The 22731-nt window shown below is 42.5% G+C and overlaps 3 protein-coding genes and 1 pseudogene across 3 annotated transcripts in view; 3 read left to right on the top strand and 1 right to left on the bottom strand.

The window, feature by feature from the left end:
* Positions 1-1636: 1636 nt before the first annotated feature.
* Positions 1637-3279, bottom strand: LOC100713529 (sorting nexin-6-like; annotated as a pseudogene).
* A 4336-nt stretch (positions 3280-7615) lies between these two features.
* Positions 7616-9347, top strand: Commd5 (COMM domain containing 5). Its single transcript, XM_005000911.4, has 2 exons — positions 7616-7799; positions 8256-9347. The coding sequence occupies exon 2, from the start codon at positions 8308-8310 to the stop codon at positions 8980-8982; it is 675 nt and encodes a 224-aa protein (XP_005000968.1). The 5' UTR covers positions 7616-7799; positions 8256-8307; the 3' UTR covers positions 8983-9347.
* Positions 9348-9536: 189 nt separating this feature from the next.
* On the top strand, positions 9537-10294 carry LOC100713255 (thioredoxin-like). Its single transcript, XM_063231304.1, has one exon. It carries the CDS (start codon positions 9876-9878, stop codon positions 10185-10187), a length of 312 nt encoding a protein of 103 aa, XP_063087374.1. The 5' UTR covers positions 9537-9875; the 3' UTR covers positions 10188-10294.
* An 8216-nt stretch (positions 10295-18510) lies between these two features.
* The window catches only part of Arhgap39 (Rho GTPase activating protein 39), a 160662-nt gene continuing 156441 nt past the window's right edge, over positions 18511-22731 (top strand). The window contains exon 1 of the mRNA XM_003463699.5: positions 18511-18624. The gene's annotated coding sequence lies outside the window, so the exon portion shown is untranslated. The remainder of the gene's footprint in view (positions 18625-22731) is intronic.

Genomic DNA, 22731 nt, shown 5'->3' with positions numbered 1-22731 from the left:
TTTTTTTTTGTGGGTGCTGGGAATTGAACTTAGGACCTTGCTCCTGCCAGGCTGGTGCTATATCTCTCGCCCCAGTAATGCATAATTCATATAATCAATTATACAGTGACTGAACCCTAAGCTGGCTTGTGGCTGGTGATGTGGAATTGATTCCCATCAGTGCACTAATGTAATAAAAGTTGCCTTCAAACTCTTTGATACAAAGAGTCTTCCATTTGGTTTGAAACCGATTTTTCTGCAACGGTACAGGTTCGCTTACTATGAATCTGCTGCCCTTCTCCAAGCAAATGGCCTAGGCTTGGGAGACTCACAAGTAAATATAGAAAGTCAATTGATTAATTTAAAATCCTGCTCAGAGCCACTTAATTGTGGCCTCCATCAGATGAACTAAGAGTATACAATACTTTTTAAAACAAAATTTTAAAAATTCAAGAAAGGCCATTTTTATATTTTAAAAAGAATAAAACCAAGCAAAATAAAACAGAATAAAGCCAATCAAGACAAACCAGAACAGTAGGAAATCAACAATGGTTATCAAAATGCTTCCTGTTGTATCCAAAATAGCTACAGATATGTTCAGACAAAGTAAAAATCAAACAAAACAGAACAGAAAAGAACCAATAAAAACAAAACAAAGAATGCAATAAAGTACTTCAAAACAAGACAATAGTAAATCCAAAATGGCTACCATAATATATCTTGTTATCTTTCAAATAGCTGCCCTTGCCACTGGATATAACTAAATCAAACAAAACAAAACAAAACCCAACCAACAAAATAATGAAAATGATACAGGACTTCAAAAAGAGATAATAGAGAATTAACAATGGCTACCACCTTCAGAAAGAGATCCTCAGGAGATGCCACACTGTGTACCTTTATCTTCTGAATAGATGATCAGTCCACAGGCCCCAGACCCGCAAGGTCAGTGAAACCCCAAACACCGCAGCATCAAATTGCATTTCACCTGAATATAGCATCATCTCGGCCTGTGTTTCTCTGGATCAGCTGGTTGCTTATGGGAATAGGGGGATGTTGGCTCTTCTTGTTTCCCAGCCCACATACCAGAAAGGGCAGGGGTCTGGCTGTCCCCCCAGTGGTGGCCTGCACATGGCTCTGGTTTTCAGGGAGGGCTTGCTTCTTGGTGACTTCTTGTCCTCTTCCTCCTTCAGTCTGCAAATGGCACTGATTCACAGGAAAAGGTTGGAGTCTGGTTGTCTCCGGTAGTGGTGGCCTGCCTGCACATGATGCTGGTTCACAGGGAGCAAGAAAGGCCATTTTTACCTTGTTTGAATAAATGTATTTTGAAAAAATTTACTCTTCAAAAAATATTTAAAGGGAAATAAATTGGCATCTACAAGGAATACTATTTTGAAATAAACCAACTTCTACAACTTAAGATTAGACATTGGGCTTCTTAGTAAGAGAGGTGCCGCTGACAGGCACAGTCCAGGGAATATGACTTAGTGTCACCCCATAGACTTGCACTGCCTGGTGCACAGCACTCCTCAGCTGCTTCTCAGAGCAAGAGGAGATACATTTTGTCAGTTTTGTTTGTTTCCCGCAAGCACAAATGCTTAACAATTAAGAAAACAAAAATAATTTCTGAAGACAGGCAGCCTCCCTGGCTTATGTGTCACACTGCCAGGCACTTCTGAAGCACTGGAGGTTACCCTTTGCTTGCTTCTAATTCTTCAAGTTCCACTAATTATTTTTTTTTAATGTAGAAACTCTGTTTTAAAATCTGTAAGTTCTTGTTTTGCAGATTCAGATATTTTTTTCAAACCTCTCACAACCTGATTTCTGGGAAGTTTCAGCCCGCAGACCATCTTGATGTTTTCCACTGGCTTTACCCAGTGCTTCATTAGCATAATCCACCAGAGATGGAGACCTTTGATAGAGGAGAACCTGAGCTGCTAAGTAACATCCTAAAACATCAGAAAGTTTTAGGTCTTCATTAGGAGACATTTGTGCTTCTGTGTTTCTTGTTTTGACAAACAGTTACGAAATTTTGAGGGAAGAATTGCATATTTCTGTAGAATCCTGAGTTTCTAAAGCGTATTACAAAGAACCAACTCTACTGTGATCATCTGCAGCACTTTTTTGCACCGGGAATCAAACTCAGGGCCTTGCACTTGCAAGGCAGGCACCATGCCACTGAACTATGTTCCGGGCCTGCAACACTTTTATGGCATCTTGTCATTCTATCAGATTTAGCAGATACATCCTTAACCTGATTACGATATTCTAAACTTTATTTTTCTTTTGGCACTGAGAATTGAACTCATGACTTCGTGCTTTCCAGACAGGTGCTTGTGCTGCTTAGCTAAATCCTGAGCTCGATTACAATATTTTATTTTTTTTAATTATTATTATTATTATTTTTTTTTTTTTGTCTTTTTCATTTTTATAGGTACCGGGGATCGAACTCACGATTGCCTGCTTGCAAGGCAGGTGTGATTACAATATTTTAAAAGGAATGTTGTAAGAAACCATCTGTATCCTTATCCTAAAACAATAACTCCATCTACTGATTTGACTGTGTTTTTAAAGAAATCTTCAAGTTTCTATTTTTAACTTTTTTCTTGAACACTCAAACTTTGCTTTTATTCTAAGAAGACACAGAAATTTAAATCTTTTCTCAAATAGCATGTGCTGCCACACAAGTCAGGAACACAATATCTGTCTTCTTGAATGTTGCCAAATATTCACTTCCAGTTCCTTTTTCATCTTTGTGAATTCTTCCTTTGTCACTGACCCTTCTCCAAGCTTCTGTAGCTTTTTCCTTGCAGCATCAAAACCAGGTCTTAGGGGCTGGAGATTTAGCTCAGTAGCATAAGCGCCTGCCTTGCAAGCAGGCAGTCATGAGTTTGATCCCCGGTACCCATAAAAAGGAAAAAGACAAAAAAAAAAAAATTATAGATCTTTCAGGGGCTGGGGATTTAGCTCAGTGGCATAAGCGCCTGCTTTGTAAGCAGGCAGTCGTGAGTTCAATCCCTGGTACCGATAAAAAATGAAAAAGACCAAAAAAAAAAAAAAAAAAAAACCCAGGTCTTGATGGTACTGGCAGGATGATATAACTGCATAGCCTTAACTTTCAACAAAGGCATCATGAACCCAGATAACAGAAAACTCATTTTGTTTAAAATTGGACAATTAACTCTTTATGCAAACAGTGAGTTTTATTTCATCCCTCTCACTAAGAACATTAGAAATGTCCACCTGCAGAGCAGTATCACTTTGAAGATCTACACTTACTGGTTTAAATCCATAGTCCATAGTCTTCTGGGAGCACCAAGTTTCCTTTCCTCCTTTCTCTCTCTCTCTCTCTCTCTCTCTCTCTCTCTCTCTCTCTCTCTCTCTCTCTCTTCTCTCTCTCTCTCTCTCTCTCTCTCTCTCTCTATATATATATATATATATATATATATTTTGTTGCTGTTGTTTTTTTGTTTTTTGTTTTTTTGAGACAGGGTCTCACTATGTAGTCTTTTTTTTTTTTTTTTTGTCTTTTTCCTTTTTATCGGTACCGGGGATCACTCACGACTGCCTGCTTGCAAGGCAGGTGCTTATGCCGCTGAGCTAAATCTCCAGCCCTCACTATGTAGTCTTGACTGGACTTGAACTTAGCATACTGTAGCCGAGGCTGGTCTCAAATTCGCAGTGATCCTCTTGTCTCAGCATCCTGAGCACTGGGATTACAGGTGTGTGCCACTAGCCAGGCTTTTATTTTTATTTTTATTTTTATTCTTAGAAGGGTCTTGCCGTATAGCCCAGGCTGGCCTTGAATTCATGGAGTTCCTTTTGTCTTAGTATTTTGAGTGCTGCAATTACAGGCATGTGGCTCCTCATCTGGTTTATTATAAGCCTTGTAATGATATCTTCCTGTAACTTCAACTTCTTTTTCTCTAACATAAAGGATATCAAACATCTTATATGCTTGTTAGCTATTTTATATCACCCTTGACTAAATATCTACTCCAATCTTTTACCCATTTACTTAACTTGCATTCTCTACTTTTCACAGTTAAAAATAGCTTTGTTTAAGAATAACACATACATAATTCACTCATTTCAATAATATGGGTCTATTGACGCTATTTTTAAAAACTGCAGTGAAATATGTTAAAGTGTAGGAGTTTGGGCAGTTCTGCTGTTATGGTGCTCCTGTCACGGAGAGGTCTGGAAGAGAACAGCTGGGATTTGGGCAGGACCCTGTGCCATAGTGACATTAGTCAGCTGCTTCTGGTACAAAGAGAACCGTCAGGAGCTACTGGGGCTAAACCAAGCCTCTGCTTGGGGCCCAACAAGCAGATACAAAATAGTCACAATTCAGTGACATCCAGAAAGTACAGCCTAATTTACAGATTGACTGGTGCAGAGGCTGGAGACTAGCCTGTACCACCCCTGCATCCCAGCCTACCCCAGATAACAGCAAATTGGGGAAGACAGCAAAAACTCAAGTCAGCACGCTTCTGAAAGGCCCTAAGCAATTCGGAGAGGGCCAGAGAACCCCAGGACAGTCTGAAAGAAACCAGAAACATGACAAGAGATAAAAATAAAAAAAAATCTCCAGCTGCCCAACATGAGAAAATAAGCCCAACAGAAGTAAACACCGAAGTGAACAAGCACAATAACCATCCATTGCTCGACACAGCATCAGCCGAAATTAAAAAGTACCTTCATGATCTCATAGAAGAATTTAAAGCTGTACTTCTGATTCAAGTGAGGCAAGATATAAAGAGATTAATTAAAGAAATGACAAGCCCCGCCCAAGAGAACACAGAGGGAAGAACTGAGGAAATCAGAAAAGAAAGAGAAACTTCTGAAGAATTTAAACATAACTTAGAATGCATGAAACAGATCCAAAGAGAATGCCAGGAAACTAAAAACTCCATTGAACACTGGCAAAATGCCTTGACAGAAACTAAAGTCAGCCTTCTGAAACTTGAAGAGAGATTTATGGCATATGATCGTGAAAGAAAAAGCCTCTTAAAAATAACAAGGAACCAGAATGAAGCAATTCAAAAACTAGAAGATGACAAAAAGATACATAACTTAAGAATAAAGAATGTGAGTGAGGAAGCAGGAGCAACCAAAAATGAAATACAAAGAATATTCACAGATATATTAAAGCAAAACTTCCCATATATTGCAAAAAGAAATGATATCCAGATAAAAGAGGCATACAGAACACCAGCTACCTACAACCAAAACATCTACGCATAGACATATAATAATAAAGATTCCAGAAATCCACCAAAAGAACAGAATATTAAAAGCAGCCAGAGAAAAGATGCAGGTTACTTACAACGGGAAAACTATCAAAATAACAGCGGACCTATCAACACAAACTCTTAAGTCAAGAAGGGAGTGGGGAGAAATATTCCAAGTCCTGAAAGAAAATGATATGCAACCGAAGCTCATATACCCGTCAAAACTCTCTCTCAAAATTAATGGAAAAATAAGATATTTTCAAGACAAGGAGGAACTGTGGGAGTTCATGGCCACCAATCCAACCCTACAGAGAGTGCTAAAGGACATTACAGAGAAAGAGAGGAAGAGATACCAGGATTCCAGCAACAGTGACAGAGAGGCCTCAGTGAACGGGGCAGACAGTGGAATGAGGGAATAAGGTGGACAAATTATAGCAGAAAAGTGGAGTAGCAGACATGAGGCAGAGACGGTAAGCTATAGTCTTTAGTATAGACAGCGCTGAAACTCTATAAAAAAGAAAAAGAAAAAGGCAGAGGTCATTGTTAATGGTATATAAGGATTTAAAAGACATAGTAGTCTTATGGACATATTTAGTTTGAATTTAATATATACTGGTCTGTCCACTCATGTCAGATTTGAGGGCACAGACATCTTGACCCAAAAATAGCAGGTTATACCATGGTAACTATCCTTACTTTCCTATTAACTTAAACTGAAATCCTACAATACTTACATTGTCTTACTATGACTGATCTTAATTGAATCTGAATCATAAGACTATGGGTTGGCCATGGCTGATTTTATTTGAAATTGGTATGCTTGTTAGTATCAACCCTAAAAATAGAGGCAACTACTCTGAGGATGACAAGATGTAAAGGATATCCATACTGGTATTAATTAGTAACAGCTCTCAAATCCTACAATGCTGTCAAAGTTAAGTTTTTATAAAAATAGGTGATACTCTGTTTAACTATAATAAGCCAATGTGGTGGTCAAATCTATTGAAAATAACAAGAGGAAACATAGTAACTACGGAAGATCATCTATATTGTGGTCTTATATGTCTTATCCATTGCATGTTTTTCTAGGAAATTGTTTTGCTGTCTTGCTATGACTTGGTATTCCCTATAACACAGAGAGTATAGATATATATGTAGAAATTCACACATGGGTTTTTTTTTTTTAATTATTTACGGGAACAGATTATATAATGCAAGATGTATTGAACAGATACTCTGAGGAAGAGATGCTAAGAAACCCGAGGCTAATTTTGTAGCATTATGTTAGAAATTCTAGCAATACTAATGTTCGCTGATTAGAATGACATCAGACTGGTTTCTTGAGTTCAACTTCAGCATATGTAGAGATGGGGACAGCTATCACAAAGAGAATGAGAGATGCGATGGTAGTTACTATTGTCTTCCCTAATTTGGTACTTGAGGACCTAAAAAGTCTCCAATGATTTGATTAGTTCTATAATATACAATAAGTATATAAGGTGGGTGAAGATGGGGACAAGTATTTGTAAGACACTAGAGACAGTTAGATAGACAATGAAGATCTCCAGTGGGCTTGCTACGAAATCTGTATTTCTTTAAATTGTCTTTTTAACTGATATGTTCTGTTTTGATATGTTTAATCTTACCCTCTTTGAGAAGTAAAACAAATGTGTAGGACTGATAACCATATTACCAAGCTCTTGTTTGATCATAGAGCAGAAGGGTTTGTAATGTCATTTTATGAATGTCATTCTAAATACTTTAATTCTATAACATGAACAGCTATTTCTAAGATGACAATGTGTAACTTATCAACCAGCAATTTCTTACCGTTTGTTTTTCTGTAAGTTTGTATTATTTCTACCCTTTTTTTTAATCTCAAAAAAAAAAAAAAAAGTGTATAGTAGGCCGTCGTTTTGCCCTTAGATTTTTTTTTTTTTTTCCCCCGTCCTTTAGCTTCTAACTGGGTCCAGCAAAGTAGGTCAAACAAGAACAGGGTCACCCACAGGAGCCCGGTTAACATACAGGGACGCCGAGAAGACTGCAGCGCGACCGAGCGCGGGACAGGCTGGGGTCAGTGTTGCCCTCCGGGTCACACTGGTCAATGTTAATTCGGATCTTTAAGCTCAGCTTGTTGAAATTCCATCCTTGTCTCAGGTTTGCGAACCGCGGCATGAGTCGCATTCGAGTCAGGCACAGTTTCTGCTTCTGCCTCGCCGAAACAAAAGCGCTTCAGATACTCTTCTTCCCTAAAAGTATTTTTAAGTGTCAGAGGATTGGGCGACCAGGAAACCCACACTGATCAGCCCGGTTCCGGCCGGGGCCTGGGACCGCGTACCACTGAGGAGGGACCTCCAGTGTTCCTAGAGCGGATCGGAAGTGGCGCTGGGCGGCTTCCTCGGCTAGAGTCCACTTCCGGCAGTCGCAGTGCCCCTGGGGGCCGCTTGCTGTAGGTGACCTGGTCTGTGGGCCGCATCGCTCCCATCCCGGGGATGCTGCGCAGTCCCTCTGGTAATATCACAGCCTGTTTGGTCACCGCCGCGCGTACTCCTGTATCCTGGCCCCTTCGCTGCAGAGACTGCACAGGTCTGTGAGCACCGGGGCTTCTGGGCTGTCGTTCTTGGCTGGGCATTTGCATATGGAGGTTTGATTTCCAGATCTATAAGGTGTGAATAATTAACTCTTGAGAGATTCTGTGAGGGTTCCGAGTGTGGGGTCGGGATCTGAGTGTGGGGCCGTGTCCTGGACACACCACCACCTTCCCGTCCATTTTCCTAGTTGTACATTTGTTACTTAGAGGACTTACCCGTGGTCTTTTTCCCTGCTCACTCCCCTGTTAACTCCTACTCATCTCAGATATCACATTCTCTGGGCTATTTGAGGTAGGCCCCTTTGCTACCCCTTCCCAGGGCCACCTACCTATTGCGCATCACACCTTCACTTATTGGTCTTTCATATGGGAGCACACCAGTCCTCATTTGTTAGTCTAGAGGCCCTAAGGAAGTGGGAGTCACTGGCCTTTTCCCTCCCTTCTCCTCCCAGGCAGCTGAGGTTGGGACTCGATACTGGGCTGATCAAGGAAGAGGAAGCAGTGATGTCTGCCTTAGGGGCTGCAGCTCTGTACTTGCATCATCCTGCTGACAGTCACAGTGGCCGGGTCAGTTTCCCCGGGGCCCAGCTTCCTCCACAGGTGGCAGCAATGGCCCGGCTCCTAGAGGACCTGGACAGAAGCATGTTCAGAAAATTGCTGAAGCTTGTGGTCAGCAGCCTTCAGGGGAAGGATTGCCAAGAGGCTGTACAACGCCTCGGTGTCAGTGCCAATCTATCAGAGGAGCGGTTGAGTGCTCTGCTTGCTGGAACACACACATTGCTCCAGCAGGCCCTCAGGTTGCCCCCCACCAGCCTGAAACCTGATGCCTTTAAGGATCAGCTCCAGGAGCTTGGTATCCCTCAAGACCTGGTTGGAGATTTGGCCAGTGTGGTATTTGGGACCCAGCGCCCCTTCCTTGACTCTGTGGCTGGGCAGCAGGGGGCCTGGCTGCCCCACCTTGCTGACTTTCAGTGGCGGGTAGATGTGGCTATCTCCACAAGTGCTCTGGCCCGATCCCTGCAACCAAGTGTCCTGATGCAGCTCAAGCTTTCAGATGGATCAGCATACCGTTTTGAGGTCCCCATCACCAAGTTCCAGGAGCTGCGATACAATGTTGCTCTGGTCCTGAAGGAGATGGCAGATCTGGAGAAGAAATGTGAGCGCAAACTGCAGGACTGAACCTCCATCTAGCCAGTGCTGCAATCTGGGAGCAGCTTCTCTTTTCCTTGAAGCAGCTCTTGAGTAAATGAATGTAAGGGTGGAATTTTCTGTTTAAATGAAGACAACTGTGCCTTTTTTCTTATAGAAGTAAAAACAACTATTAAAAACATATGTCTCTAGATGAATGTTAAACTGCACACTCTAAGCTGGGCGTAGTGGCATACTTCTGTAATCCCAGCACTTGGGAGGCTGAAGCAGGAGAATCATTGCAAGTTCAAGACCAGCTTGGGCTACAAAGTGAGCCCAAGGCCAGTCTGAACCGCATAGTGAGACCTTGCCTCAAAAAGACAAAATAAATAAATAAATAAACCACAACCCTGTCATTCCATGGCTGTTGGTCTTTGCTGTTGCCCATCTGGGGGTAGGTAGAGGTGTAGGATCCAGGTCATGGCCTCTGAAGATACCATGAAGTTGCATAGCCTGGCCTTCTAAAGCATCTAACCCCTCTGCTCATTGTTTATAAGTCCTATATTTTCATGTGGACATTTTCTTTTTTCATAAACAGACATTTAGGGTTTTATAATATTTTACAGATTCGTTTCTTTTTTTTTTTGTCTTTTTTGTTTTTATCGGTACCGGGGATCGAACTCATGACTGCCTGCTTTCAAGGCAGGCGCTTATGCCGCTGAGCTAAATCCCCAGCCCCTACAGATTCGTTTCTAACTTTAGTGTCATTAAAGTGATAAAATAGGGGCTGGGGATTTAGCTCAGTGGCATAAGCGTCTGCCTTGCAAATGTGCAGTCGTGAATTTGATCCTGGGTACCACAAAAAAAAAAGTGATAAAATAGAGCTACTGTCCAGTGACTTCTACCACTTGCTTCTGTAGCTTGTCAGGCCCCCAGCAGCCAGAATGTTGCAGCAGATTGAAAGCAAAGAGAGATGTCAGCAAGCCTGGAATAGTGCAGGAGATAAACTTGTAGTAGTTGATTTCTCAGCCACGTGGTGTGGGCCTTGCAAGATGATCAAGCCTTTCTTTCATTCCCTGTCTGAAAAGTACTCCAGTGTGTTGTTCTATGAAGTAAATGTGAATGACTATCAGGCTGTTGCTGCAGACTGTGAAGTCAAATGCATGGCAACCTTCCATTTTATTAAAAGGAATAAAAAGGTGGGTGAGTTTTCTTGCATTAATAAGGAAAAGCTTGAACCATCATTAATGAATTAGTCTAATTGTATTTTCTGCAGAATATAACTAGTATGAAGTATGGAAACTAGTACCCAACTGCCATCTGATTATGAATGACAATAAAATTTTTTTAAATGATAAAATAACTGAAGTATGGCTTTTTTAAAAGTCAAAGCAATACAAAAAGCAAAGGCTGTCTGTAGGAACTGGCATACTCCTGATTCATTTCTTCTCTTCAGTTACTATCCATTTGTAACTTCTGTCTGTTTTTGTTCAGGTGATCTCTTCTTTTTTAAGAGAGAAAAAATAAAATTTCAAAAGGAAAGAGGGTAACAATGGTTAATACATTGTTTATTATCTTTAGTTACTCAGCGTACAAGATCCTGGCATTTAATTGTCCAAACAGTGTTAACACAAACCTTTCATTTCAATGAACTAAGACAAATTAGTGTAACTTATACAGACACACACATATCTGCTTTTTCCTTTTTGCCATTCCCTCATCCCAATTTCTTTCTTTTTGAAGATTCCTCCCATTTTACAACATGTGTTGTACATTTTGGATCTTATTTATTCTTTCATTTCATACTAGGGAGACAATATGATGCTTATACATGTGTGTCTGGTTTATTTCAATTATGAGTATGGTTTCAAGTTGCATCCATTTACCTATAAAAGTGTTCAGTTTATCCTTCTCTATGGCTAAGTAGTTCTCCATTGTATAAAAATACCACATCTTTTTTATCTATTCTTCAGCTGAGGGGCATTTAAGTTGTTTCCAAGATCTGGCTATTATAAACAGTTCTGCTATAAACATGGGTACACCTGTATCACTGTGGTATGATGTCTTTAATTCTTTTGGGAACATACCTAGAAGGGGAATAGCTGGGTCGAATGGGACCTCCAACCCTAGTTTTTTGAAGAATCTCCACACTGATTTCCACAGCAGTTGCAAAAGTCTTCATTTCTACCAACAGTGGAGAAAGGTTCCTTTTCCCCCACAGCCCTCTAGCATTTGTTACTGATTTCTTGATAACAGCCATTCTTTCTGGGGTGATAGGAAGTCTCAGTATTGTTTTAATTTGTATCTCTCAAATGAGATGGTCTTCTTTTTACAAAGGGTTTTTCTTTGGGCAACACTGGTCCAGTTCCCACCTCCACCTTCTGTGACTACCTTTTTCTAATTTTATTGGTACATATTTGCAGTACATACTGATTACATTCATTGTGGGGATTTGAAGCATGTACATAACACATTTCCATTATTTCTACATCCTCTCTGCTTCCCCATGTCTTCCCTGTCCTTCATGTCTTGATCCTTCTATTTGCAAAAGGTCTGTCTCCCTGTTTCCTATTATTACTGTGGATATTTTCATTCTTCTGTATTAAATCCCTGCCCTTGTGCAGCTGACCACCTAGTAGGGTGGAGAAAAGAAAAAACACTGCAAAATGCATAATAATAGCTTGCTAGAGGATGATTACTAGGGCAGGGTCATGTGATGGGGATGTAGGGTTGTGAGGAGAGAGGGCCACCACTATAAATGGGTCATAGTATGGCTTTATTGAGGGCTGGTTTTGTTTTTGTTTTTGTTTTTGTGTTTTTGAGATGGGGGTCTCATTAGTTCAGGCTGGCCTTAAACTCAAGGTAATCCTGGACTGGGGATTTAGCTCAGTGGCACAGCACCAGCCTGGTGAGCAGGATGTTTTGAGTTTGATTCTCAGTACCACAGGAAAAAGGAACTCAAGGCAATCCTCCTGCCTCAGCCTCCAAAGTGCTGGGATTAGAGTCATGGGCCACCACACCCAGCTGCTGCACAGGTCATTAACAGAATCCTTTGGCTCTCACCTCAGTTAAGGTCCTTTTTTCTGTGTGAGGGCTACGGCCATGGCAAGTTAGGTGTGGGCCACAAGCAGGAAAAGGAGGCTGCCCTTCAAGGAGGACTTCCAGAGAGGCTAGTGTGGTCTTGGAGGTAGAGTGTTTGGAGGCTGAGCCAATGATGTGGCTGAGGCCCGGTTCAGTGGAGAAGTGCCAAGTGTCTGAGTGCCTTTTAGCCTCAGATAGGGTCTTCAGGTCATTTGTCCTAGGACCATCTGGTCCACACTGAAAGGAACAAGGAGACCTACAACTGTCAAAGGACATGTGCAGATAAACAGTGCCCATGTCTGCCACAACCAAGAGGGAGGGTTCCACATTGTATGCTTCTGTTTCAATCACTGAAGGTATTTAGGGACTAAGTACTCTGTATACATTTGGAAAAAGCTAAAAATGCAAAACCAGATCCTTTTTTTGTTTTTGTTTTTAGTACTGGGGATCAAACTCATGACTGTGTGCTTGCAAGGTAGGCACTTATGTCACTGAGCTAAGTCCTCAGTTCCCCAAAACAAATTTTCATAAATAAAAAATTCCCAGGGCTGGGGATTTAGCTCTGTGCCATAAGCACCTGCCTGGCAAGCATCAGGTCATGAGTTCAATCCCCAGAACCAGTTTTTTTAAAATGCCCTTTGCCCACAGATAGTATTAAGGTTTTTTACCTTTCTCTCCAGACTTTCCTCTACTGTCTGTTTTTCTCTGTTCATATAGTGCTGTTACTTAACTTCCCTTGCGCATATCAGTTGTGCTTAGTGGATGCAAAACATACTGCCCAGATGGGGTGATACTTTACTAGACTATTTCCGCAAGGGCTTCTTGGTGCTTTTGGGTTTCTCCTCCAATTTTTAAAAAATTATAGCAGTGTGTGTGCTGGTAATTCTAGCACTCTGAAAGTCTGAGTCAGGAAGATTTCAATGTAGGCAATTTGGCAAAACCTTAGCACAAAATTAAAAGGGTTTGGGTTGTAACTTAATGCAGAGGCCTCATTCAGTCTCCACTCCTGCAAAATTAAATTTAAAAAAATCATACCAATGTTAGTGCACGGAATATTTGTGATTAAAACTAGTTTTGGGGAGCCAGATATGGTGGTACATACCTATAATTCCAGCATTGTAAGGTTGAGGCAGACCAGGCTGGACTAATCAGCAAGACTCTGTCTCACAAAACAAAACAATTTTAAACTTGTTTTTATTTCATCTTCATTGGGAGCTTAGCATTTTTTGTTCCTTGTTACACTGGCAGTTTGAGAGACATTGAGGACTCTAAGGGGCATGCCTGCAGGTGCCAGCTTAAATCCTTGTTTCTCAGCCCCTGCCTGCCACAAGGCACTGTCTGAACATTCTCGTCCTCAGGAACTGTGAGCAGCCCCTACCTGTGGGCTCCGTCCTCAGTAGGCCTGGCTATGTCTGGGCCATTATGGTTCTGCCCTCCCCTATTACCTAGTTTAGGCTCTGCAGGAACAGCAATTTTGGAGACAGCCCTGCCGTTCTACTTCCACAGCTACCTGAGGACTTGGGATTGAGCTCCTTCCATCTCTGTTGGAAAACCCTGGTTTGCCTGAGCTCATCTATAAGTCCTTGAGGTTGTCTCAAATGATGACACAAGCTAAGTAAAGGTATAGGTGATCAGTGCTTTGTGAGGGACACATAGAGGATAGGGTGTGTAGACCATGGGACATTCCTGGAAACTGATGGGCCCTGGGGGCAGGGACAGCAGCCAACCTCAAGGACATAGGCAGGAGCTGGTCTTACTGTAGGAGCAAGGAAAGCAGTGGAATTTCATTCAGGACACATATACATGCATTGGATTCCAAAAAATCACCCCAGCAGGGACAGACTTGGAAGCCTGCAGAGTAGCCCTTCTTACCAACTTCCTCTATCTCAAGGGCCAGAGAGTATTTTGGGTGCTCTCAATTCTGCCACTGAAGCTCAGAAACAGCTGATACCTGAATAGAAGCTCTTTTTATAATACTTTACTAACACCAAAATTTGAATTTCATATGCCAAACCCCTCCCCTTACCCAATATTCAGAAACCATTCTTAGCTCCACAAATGGCCTAGTTGCTGGAGTGGGCAGGTGGCGAACCAACCTGGGCTACACATTTTTTGGACCACCCTTGAACAGCACAAACTTTAGCTAAAGCACTGAATATTCAGATATGTTGGAGAGCAGCAAATTGAAGGACTTCCCCAAGCAACGTGAAACTCTAGCTATGCCATTTGCTTCAGAGCCTTATTTTTTTTTTTTCCAGTACTGGAGACCTTGCCCATGCCAGGCAGGCACTTCTGCAGCTGAGCTAAATCCCCAGTCCCAGTCCAGAGCCTTAGAAAAAGCTCCAGAGCCACAGAAAACAGGTAGCAGGTAAATGGTAGCGCTAACTGCTTCACCTCCTTCAGCCCTGCAGAGTGACTGTGTACCTTCTCCTCTAGACTTGAATTGAGTTACAAGTAATCGCTCTGGTTATGTTCGTTTTACCAAGTGTTGGAGCTGCAGCTGAAGCAAGAAATTGACCACACATGCAGGGGTGGGGCATGGCTGTCCCAAGAACAAAGAGTGCCTGGGGCAAGCCACATGAAGGAGCTACTTCAGCCCAGAGAATGCTTAGCCCCCAGACAATCCAAACAGCTAGGACAATGGGGTGTCATGTGATATTAAGTTGCTAAAATGTACAAATAATCACCCTGCACTGAGGAGGCAGTTCCTTTCCTCCCATTCAGAGAGTAAGGGCTCCCCTGACCCCAGCTTTGTCTCTTATTTTCTCATCCTCCCATAGTCCTTCTTCACCCAAGGAACCTCAAGGGCTTCATGGGTTGTGGCAACCAAGACATGAAATATCTTATCAGGGATGGGACTTTTGAAAGGATTTTGCCCCAGATGGGACTCTGGTGGTGGTGGTGGTGGGGAGGCTGGGAGGCGGAACCAAAGGGCTCTATCTTGAGGTACCTTCCCTGCCCCTAGGCAATTTACCTGTGGCGCCAAATGAATACCAATGGGCTACCTGTGCATCAGTAATGCCCCTTAGGCACCACCCCAAACCTAAGCTACATATATGCCCCCACACCACGTGTCTGGCGGAGAGAATGCCAGACCTGGGAGGGTCATGGACTCTCTCTCCACATTCTTAAAATAAAGGCCATTTTTATTTGATACTTATCTTTTTAGCTGCGCCAAAAATTCGATCAGATGTTTCCCCTCCCGAAAATTCTATCAGTTTTTCTGACCCAAATATGGTTCATAATAGTATTGACATCAAAGGTTCGTAGGTCTTGTGTTGGTCACAGCAGATAACAGATGAAAGTGAGGTCTGAAGGTCCCCTTGGAACATGCTCAAAGCTGCCTGACTGGGACTTTGTGAGAAAGGAGAGGCCAGGATTGTCCTTGTCCTCAGTCTGCCGTGTGTGTGTGTGTGTGTGTGTGTGTGTGTGTGTGTGTGTGTGTGTAAGCCTCTGGTTTAGGAGACAAACCTAAATGGTCCCAGCCTGAGTTGGTCAGATTTTACTTGAGTCTGCTGGAGTGAGACTCAAGTAAAATCTCATTTTCAGTCCCCAAATTGCCAGGCCCCCAGCAGAGCATTGTGACCTGCCACAGGCTCAAACTCTGTACACTTTCTTATTGTGTGAACCAAGACTGCCTAAAACCCTGAAGTTGCTGCCTGTGGACTATCTCTCAAGGTTGTGTTGGGAGGGAAAAAAAAGTCCTTGAGGTGTGCTCAGCTCCCACCAGAGCAGGTCTGGCCTCCCACCATTCTCATTAACTATTGTACATCAACCAGTACCTAAGTTTCAGGAAGATAAAGCCTGAGACATCCTGCAAGCACCTTGACCTTGTATATGGCTTCAGAACCCTTGCATGTTTCTGTGCTGCCCCTGACATGTGCTCTGAATTCAAACCATGCCCGTATCTGACTGTACTCAGAAGCCCAGCTGTCTCTCAAAGAGGAGGGACTAGACTGTAGATTTCTGTACACTACTTCTGAACATGAGTGAAAACTTCCCTTATTGTTTAAGCCACTTTTGAGCCACTCGTCCCCAAATGAAAACTTTTTATTTTTTAACCTGGAATTGCTTGATCCCCAGGCCTTTTCTTTCTTTTTTATTTATCAATGGTGTCTTGCTGCATTGCTAACTGGCTAAAGGTGAGCTTGAACTTGTAATCTTTTTCCCAGAAGTCTGAGATTACAAGTATGTGCCATCATTCTCGGCTTGTTTAAGCCTTTTTATACACAGCTTAATTCATCCTCAAGTCTGTACAGGTCAGAATCCTGCAGTGGGCATGTCTAGCCCTCCACACCCTCCTAGCACTGAATACTATAAGTCACTTTCAAATCATGTACAACAACTCTCTTGATCTTACTTTCTCAAGTCTTTCGTTTGTGCCTTAAGTCTAGTGGCGTGTACAGTATTTGGGGGGCAACAAGATCATTCTCAGTTCATTTGTGGTTTCCTTTTGTCATCCACCTCAAGCTGCCTCCTTGACAGTACCAAATGCTCCTTTAAAACAACTCCTTTTGGGGCCGGGGATTTAGGCTCAATGGCATAAGCACCTGCTTTGCAAGTGCACAGTTGTGAGTTTGATCCCTGGTACCAAAAAATAAAAACCACACACACATACACTCCTTTCACAGATATATGTGCTCCTATTTTTATAGCAGCACAATTTGTAATAGCTAAATCTTGGAAACAACCCAAATGCTCATTAACCAAGGAATGAATAAAAAAGATGTGGGGGGCCGGGGATTTAGTTCAGCAGCATAAGTGCCTGCCTTGCAAGTGTGTGGTTGTGAGTTCAATTGCTGGTGCCGATAAAAAAAAAAAAGATAAAAAAGATGTGGTATTTTTATATAATGGAGTACTAGTCAGCTATAAAGGATAAATTTGAGACATTTATAGGGAAATGGATTCAACTTGAGACCATACTTACAGGTGAAATAAATCAGACTCGCATGTGTAAACAGCATGTTGTCTCCTCAGTATAAGAAGCTGAAAAAGTAAGTAAGATCCAGAATGTACAATAGATATTATGAAGTGGAAGAAAGCTGTTCAAAAGGAAAGAGAAACTGAGATGAAGAAAGGAAAAAAGAAGGGAAAAGAAAAAATATATATATTTATGCACAAAAGATAGTTATGCTGTTACTAGTTCTCTGAAAAGTGTGAGCCTATACTGTTTGATCAATTTTTCACGCCAATAGCTTGTAATAGAAGCAACTACTTTGAAAATAACAATGCACAGTGTACTAACCATTGTTACTGTCCTACAATCTTATTTTGAAATTTTGTACCAGTTTTTATTGTTTTCTTTAAAAAAAAAAAAAAAAAAGCAAAAACACAAAAGACACTACTTCAACATTGTTCTGCTAGGCGGCAGATTTAGCTCAGCAGCACAAGTGCCAGCCTTGCAAGCGTGAGGTTGTTTGATCCCCGGTACCAAAATAAATAAACCACACGCAGCTTAAAGTCATGTTTTATTGAACATCTATGCATACGAATGTCCTGAGGAAGAGGAAAGGCACCGGCTGCTGCCAGACAGGAGGAGGGCGACCCCGGTCCGCAGGACCACACTGCTGAGCGGCTCCCTGGGGACCCCTGCAGGGCAGCGCCGGAAGCGCGAGAGGACGCGGCTTAAACCCGCTTCCGGCTCCGGGCGGCGCCTCCCCGCCCCTCTCGGAGCCCGCCCCCCGCTGGCCCAGCTCTTCGCGTGTGGCGGCTCCGCGGGCAGAGTTCTAGTGGCCCGAGTGGCGGCAGCGCGGACCCGGGTGAGGCTCCCGGCGCTAGGACGCCGACTGAGGCCGGCTGTGCTCGAGGCTGCCAGCTTCTGAGCCCTCGGGTGCTCACGGCTCGCAGGTCTCCAGCTGGAGCACACGCTGGTGTCCACTGTGGTGGCCCATCCTGGCGTTCTGCCTGCTGCCGGCGGCCCTCGCCGAGCCAGGCCGAATCTGCGACCCGCCGAGGGCCGCCCCCCTCCCTGCTACCCCGACGCTTGCCCGAGGAGCGATGCCGCTGACCTTCCAAGACGTGGCCGTGTACTTCTCCCGGGCGGAGCGGCGGCGGCTGGGCCCCAGGCAGCGTGCACTGTACCGCGATGTGATGCTGGAGAACTACGGGAACGTGGCCTCGCTGGGTGAGGGCCTCGCGGCGCCAGGCTAGCAGCGGGGACTCCCAGGGGCTTCGGGGTTGCCAGGCCCTTTGGATCCCAAAGAAGAGGGGTCCTAACCTCGCCCCGAACAGTTCAGTCTCTGCCAAAGGAGCATCTCGTAGGACATGCGTCGTGACGCCCAGTGATAGGGACGTCGCTGCCTGTTGCGCGTGGCCCTGCCATACCCCCTTCCCCGCAGAGGAAAGGAGTGCATTCTCCCTCACCATCCCATCTCTGCTCCAGTGTGACCAACTGGAGCACACGAACAGGGCACCTCCCTCCTCACCAGACCCTAAAGGCCAGGAGCACTGTCCCGCCCCAGGCCACGTGTGCTCACTCAGGGTCTTCCCCCTCGACAGGATTCCCAATCCCGAAGCCAGAGCTGATCTCCCAGCTGGAGCAAGGAGAGGAGCTGTGGGTCCTTGACCTGCTAGGAGCTGAAGAACCTGAAGTCTTGAGAACTTGCCCAACAGGTGAGAGTGGGAGCCTAGGCTTACCCTTAAAAGCTACAAGTAAGGTCTGTGTGTCACTGTACACACTTGAGCAGACCAGAGACTCCTGCCTTAAAGGATCGTCCCTTGCTGGTCTGTATGCTTTAAAATATACACAGGTTTTCTGGTCATATGTAGTGATTACCTATATAGCATCTTTCCTTCTTTATATAATACCCAACTGATTGACTTCTTTTTAATAGTAACTGTTGTTTTCTTTTCTTTTTCTTTTCTTTTCTTTTTTTTTTTTTTTTTGTCTTTTTCGGTTTTTATCGCTACCAGGGATCGAACTCATGACAGCCTGCTTGCAAGGCAGGTGCTTATGCCGCTGAGCTAAATCCCCAGCCCCTTATTGTTTTCATACCATATCCCCGCCCCACATCTTTGTTCCACCCTCCAATTTGGTCAACAGTAATCTCTCCTCTCCTCTCCTCTCTTCTCCCCACCCCTCCTCTCCCCTCCCCTCCCCTCCCCACCCACACCCCCTCTTGTGCGCCATCACTCCCAGATCAGTTAGTAGTCTTTGGAGGGGGGCCATGCTAGGTATTGGACTTGGGACCATACTGTTATTGGTGTTTGTTGAGACAGGGTCTTGCTAAAGTGGCTAAATTGCTCTCTCCTTGATTCACCAGCTATACATACTATCTTGACTCCCTGCTACTGAAGCTTCGTCTGCTTTCTATTCTTTTCTCCTGTTTCTGTCCCCTTTTTGTGTGTATTTCTTGTTGAGTGTATTGTCGAATCATGTCAGAATATATAGTAATACTTCATCACTCATTTTCCCATCTCTGCTATTGCATTATATCTACAGTTGAGGGAGTATATCACTTGTTTGCTCTTTAATTAGTTGTTAGTCCCTTACCAGAAATTTCTGTTGGCTTCCAATAGCTTGCTTAGAAGGGCTCCTGTTAATATTATACCCCAAGTGTACACTCAAAATTTGGCTATATAAAGCTTTTTAGCACTAAAGATGGAAGATCATTGATTTATGATATTTTCTTTTATAGAAATTTACAGTTATAAGACTTTCTGAAAGCACAACCTTGTGTGCATTTCCCATTTTTTTTTTCTAGTACTGGAACTTGAACCCAGGGCCTTTGCACTGAGCTACATCTCTATCCCTTTTTACTTTTTTGTTTTGAGACAGGATCCTGCTAATTTGCCTAGGCTAGGTTTGAACTTTCAGTTGTCTTGAGTGGTGGGATTAAATGGATGCACTATCATGCCTGGTGCATGTTACAAACTTCTAATAAAGTACATTTTTATTATCGTAAAATATTGTTATGGTTTGTATTTAGATGTTCCACCAAAACCTCATGCATTTATGGGGGTGGGCTGTTCAGAGATGGTTGAATCTATAGTTTGTGATTGATTCATGGTCCAGTGCTATGATTAAGGGTGTGAATCTTATACCCACCCTTGAGCAGGTAGCCTACATAAAGAAAGAGGCTTGTCCCTCGCCCCCTCCTTGTTGCTTTTGCTGTCTTCTGCTTTCATGAACGATTGTCCCCTGCCATGTGCCCACCTTACTAAGGTAGCCAGGCATTTATGGACTGAAATCTCTGCAAACTGAGCTAAATAAACTTTTCCTTCTTGAACTTTGGGTGTTGGGTATTTTGTCTCAGCAACAAGAGAAAAGTAACTAAAACAAATAATACCTAACATTTTTTTGTCATTTCTTTGACTCAATGATTATTTAAACATATATTTCGAAATAGTTTGTATTTTCCTAGTAGTCTTATTGTTGATTTATCTTTTAACTCCACTGTTATCAGGGAATATACTTTGTATGACTTCATTCTTTCATATTTTATGGCCCAGGGTCTCTCTTGGGAGGCATACTGTGAGCAAGGAAAATGAATAGGTGTCCTGATATTATTAGATTATATAAACTAGTTAATAAAGGTAGTTGTTGCTGTAGTTCAGGTCTTACCAGCCCTTTGCTATTTATCTTTTTTTTTTTTTCTTTTTTTTGAGAGAGGGCCTTATTGTGTAGTTCAAGCTGGTCTCGAACTCACTATATAGCCTAAGCTGGACTCAAACTCACAGAAGTTCTCTTGCCTCTGCCTCCTGAGTGCTGGGATTACAGGCATGTGCTACCGTGCCCAACTAGTTATGCTTGATTTGCAAACAGAAGGGTGTTAATTGTTTGTTTTTGGAATTGTCTGTTTTCTGGAATTGTTTTCTGGAATTGTCTTTCTTTCCTTTAATTTTTTTAGTGTCTGGATCATGTATTTTGAAGCTGTATAATTGGATGCATTCTTATTTATGAGAATTGTCTTAGTTCCTTTGCTCTTTTAGGATACCTGACATCCTAGATTAAAGGAGGAAAAGTTTATTTAGCTCACAGTTTGTGGAGATTTCCGTCCATAATCGACTGGCTCCAAGGCAGGGTTGGGTGGCAGAGAGGCAATTGTTCATGGCAGTTCAGGGCAGAAGACACAAAAAGCAACAGGAGAGGAGCAGGGAGAGGACATGCCTCTTTCTGTCCCTTATATTGTTTGCAGGCTGTGGTCTCTAGAGTAGATGTAGCACTCACACCCTTAATCTCAGCAGTGAACTCTAAACCCATCACAAACTCTAGATTCAGCTGCCAAGCCCCATTTAAAAGTGTATGAGGCTTTGGAGGATATCTAGACACAAACTATATAATAAGAATCACTATCAGAAATTAAGAAGATCTCTCTTTATTTCTGATAATACATTTTATTTTGCTTTATATTTTATCTGATACCAACATAGCAATTCTAACCTTCTTAGCCTTCTCTTTGTGGGGGAGACCATTAGGGATTGAACATAGGGCCTTCACACTGTGCTACATCCTTAACTTTTTATTTTCATTATTTATTCTAAGACTTCTGCAGTAAAATTTGTGATCTTCCTGGCTTAGCCTACCAGACTGCCAGGATTACAGAGTTTCACCACCACTACTGGCTCAGCCTGCCATTTATAATGTTAGCATGATATATATTGTGTGTGTGTGTGCTCAGACTCCTTTGCACTGGGCTGCATCTTCAGCCCCCTTTTTTTTTTTTTTTTACTGGGAATTGAACTCATGACCTTGTGCTTGCCAGGCAGGCACTTATGCCACTGAGCTATATCTCCAACCAATGTAACTTTTTATTCACTTAATTTTAACTAGTCTTTACACTTGAGGTGACTGTCTTCCAGATAGCATACAAACAGGGCTTGTTATCTATCCCTGCTGACTATCCTTGTCTTTTAATTATAGTGTTCAGTCTATTAAATGTAATTCTTGACATGGCTGAGAAAGATACTTGTGGGTATTTTTTATATTTATCTCCCTTTTTTTATCTTGTTTTTTTTCCTCCTGCCTTTCATGTACTAATTCACCAGAAATCTTTTTTTCTTTTCTTTTCTCTGTCTTTTTTTTTGTTTGTTTGTTTTGTTTTTTTGAAACAGGGTTTCACTATGTAGTTCAGGGTAGACTTGAACTCACCAGAAGTGTATAACTATCCCTGTAATCTGGGGCTGGGGATTTAGCTCAGCGGCATAAGTGCCTGCCTTGCAAGCGTGTGGTCGTGAGTTCCATCCCTGGTACCAACATAAACAAAACAAAACAAAAAATAGAACTAATCCTCCATGTAAAAGTTATTTTAAGGCATTTATGTTCATCTTTAAACTATACCAAACAATGTTATATTTAGTTTTAAATAGTTACAGATGCTCTAAGACTTACAGTAGGTTAAATCCTGTTAAACATACTATAAATTAAAAATGTAATATAGTTGAAAATGTGTATTACATCTATATTGCTAGATATCCCAGTTTAACAACACAGCACACTGTAGAATGTAGTTGTTTTAGTCTCTGATTCTGTGGCTAACTGGGAGCTGCAGCTCACTGCCACTGCCCAGTGTTGTGTTGCAAGAGAGGATCATACCCACATCACCAGCCTGGGAAAAGATCAAGGTTTGAAATGGGTGTTTTTTTTCATAAAGTTAAAAAAATCTTAAGTCAAATCATGGTAAGTCAGTGCTACACTACAAATCTAAAATGTCCTGAATTACAAAAAATTAACATGTCCCAGATGGCCCATGTGTTAAAGGGTAGTCTGAGGTGCTATGA

Source organism: Cavia porcellus, unplaced genomic scaffold (genome assembly GCF_034190915.1).
Source record: "Cavia porcellus strain 051 isolate PalLab524CR breed Dunkin Hartley unplaced genomic scaffold, mCavPor4.1 scaffold_19, whole genome shotgun sequence".
NCBI classification, from domain to species: domain Eukaryota; kingdom Metazoa; phylum Chordata; class Mammalia; order Rodentia; family Caviidae; genus Cavia; species Cavia porcellus.
This window is presented reverse-complemented; position numbering and strand designations above follow the sequence as displayed.

What these genes read in the sequence shown, in the direction of transcription:
- LOC100713255 (XM_063231304.1), top strand. Translation starts at nt 9,876, where the DNA reads ATGTTGCAGCAGATTGAAAGCAAAGAGAGATGTCAGCAAGCCTGGAAT.
- Commd5 (XM_005000911.4), top strand. Translation starts at nt 8,308, where the DNA reads ATGTCTGCCTTAGGGGCTGCAGCTCTGTACTTGCATCATCCTGCTGAC.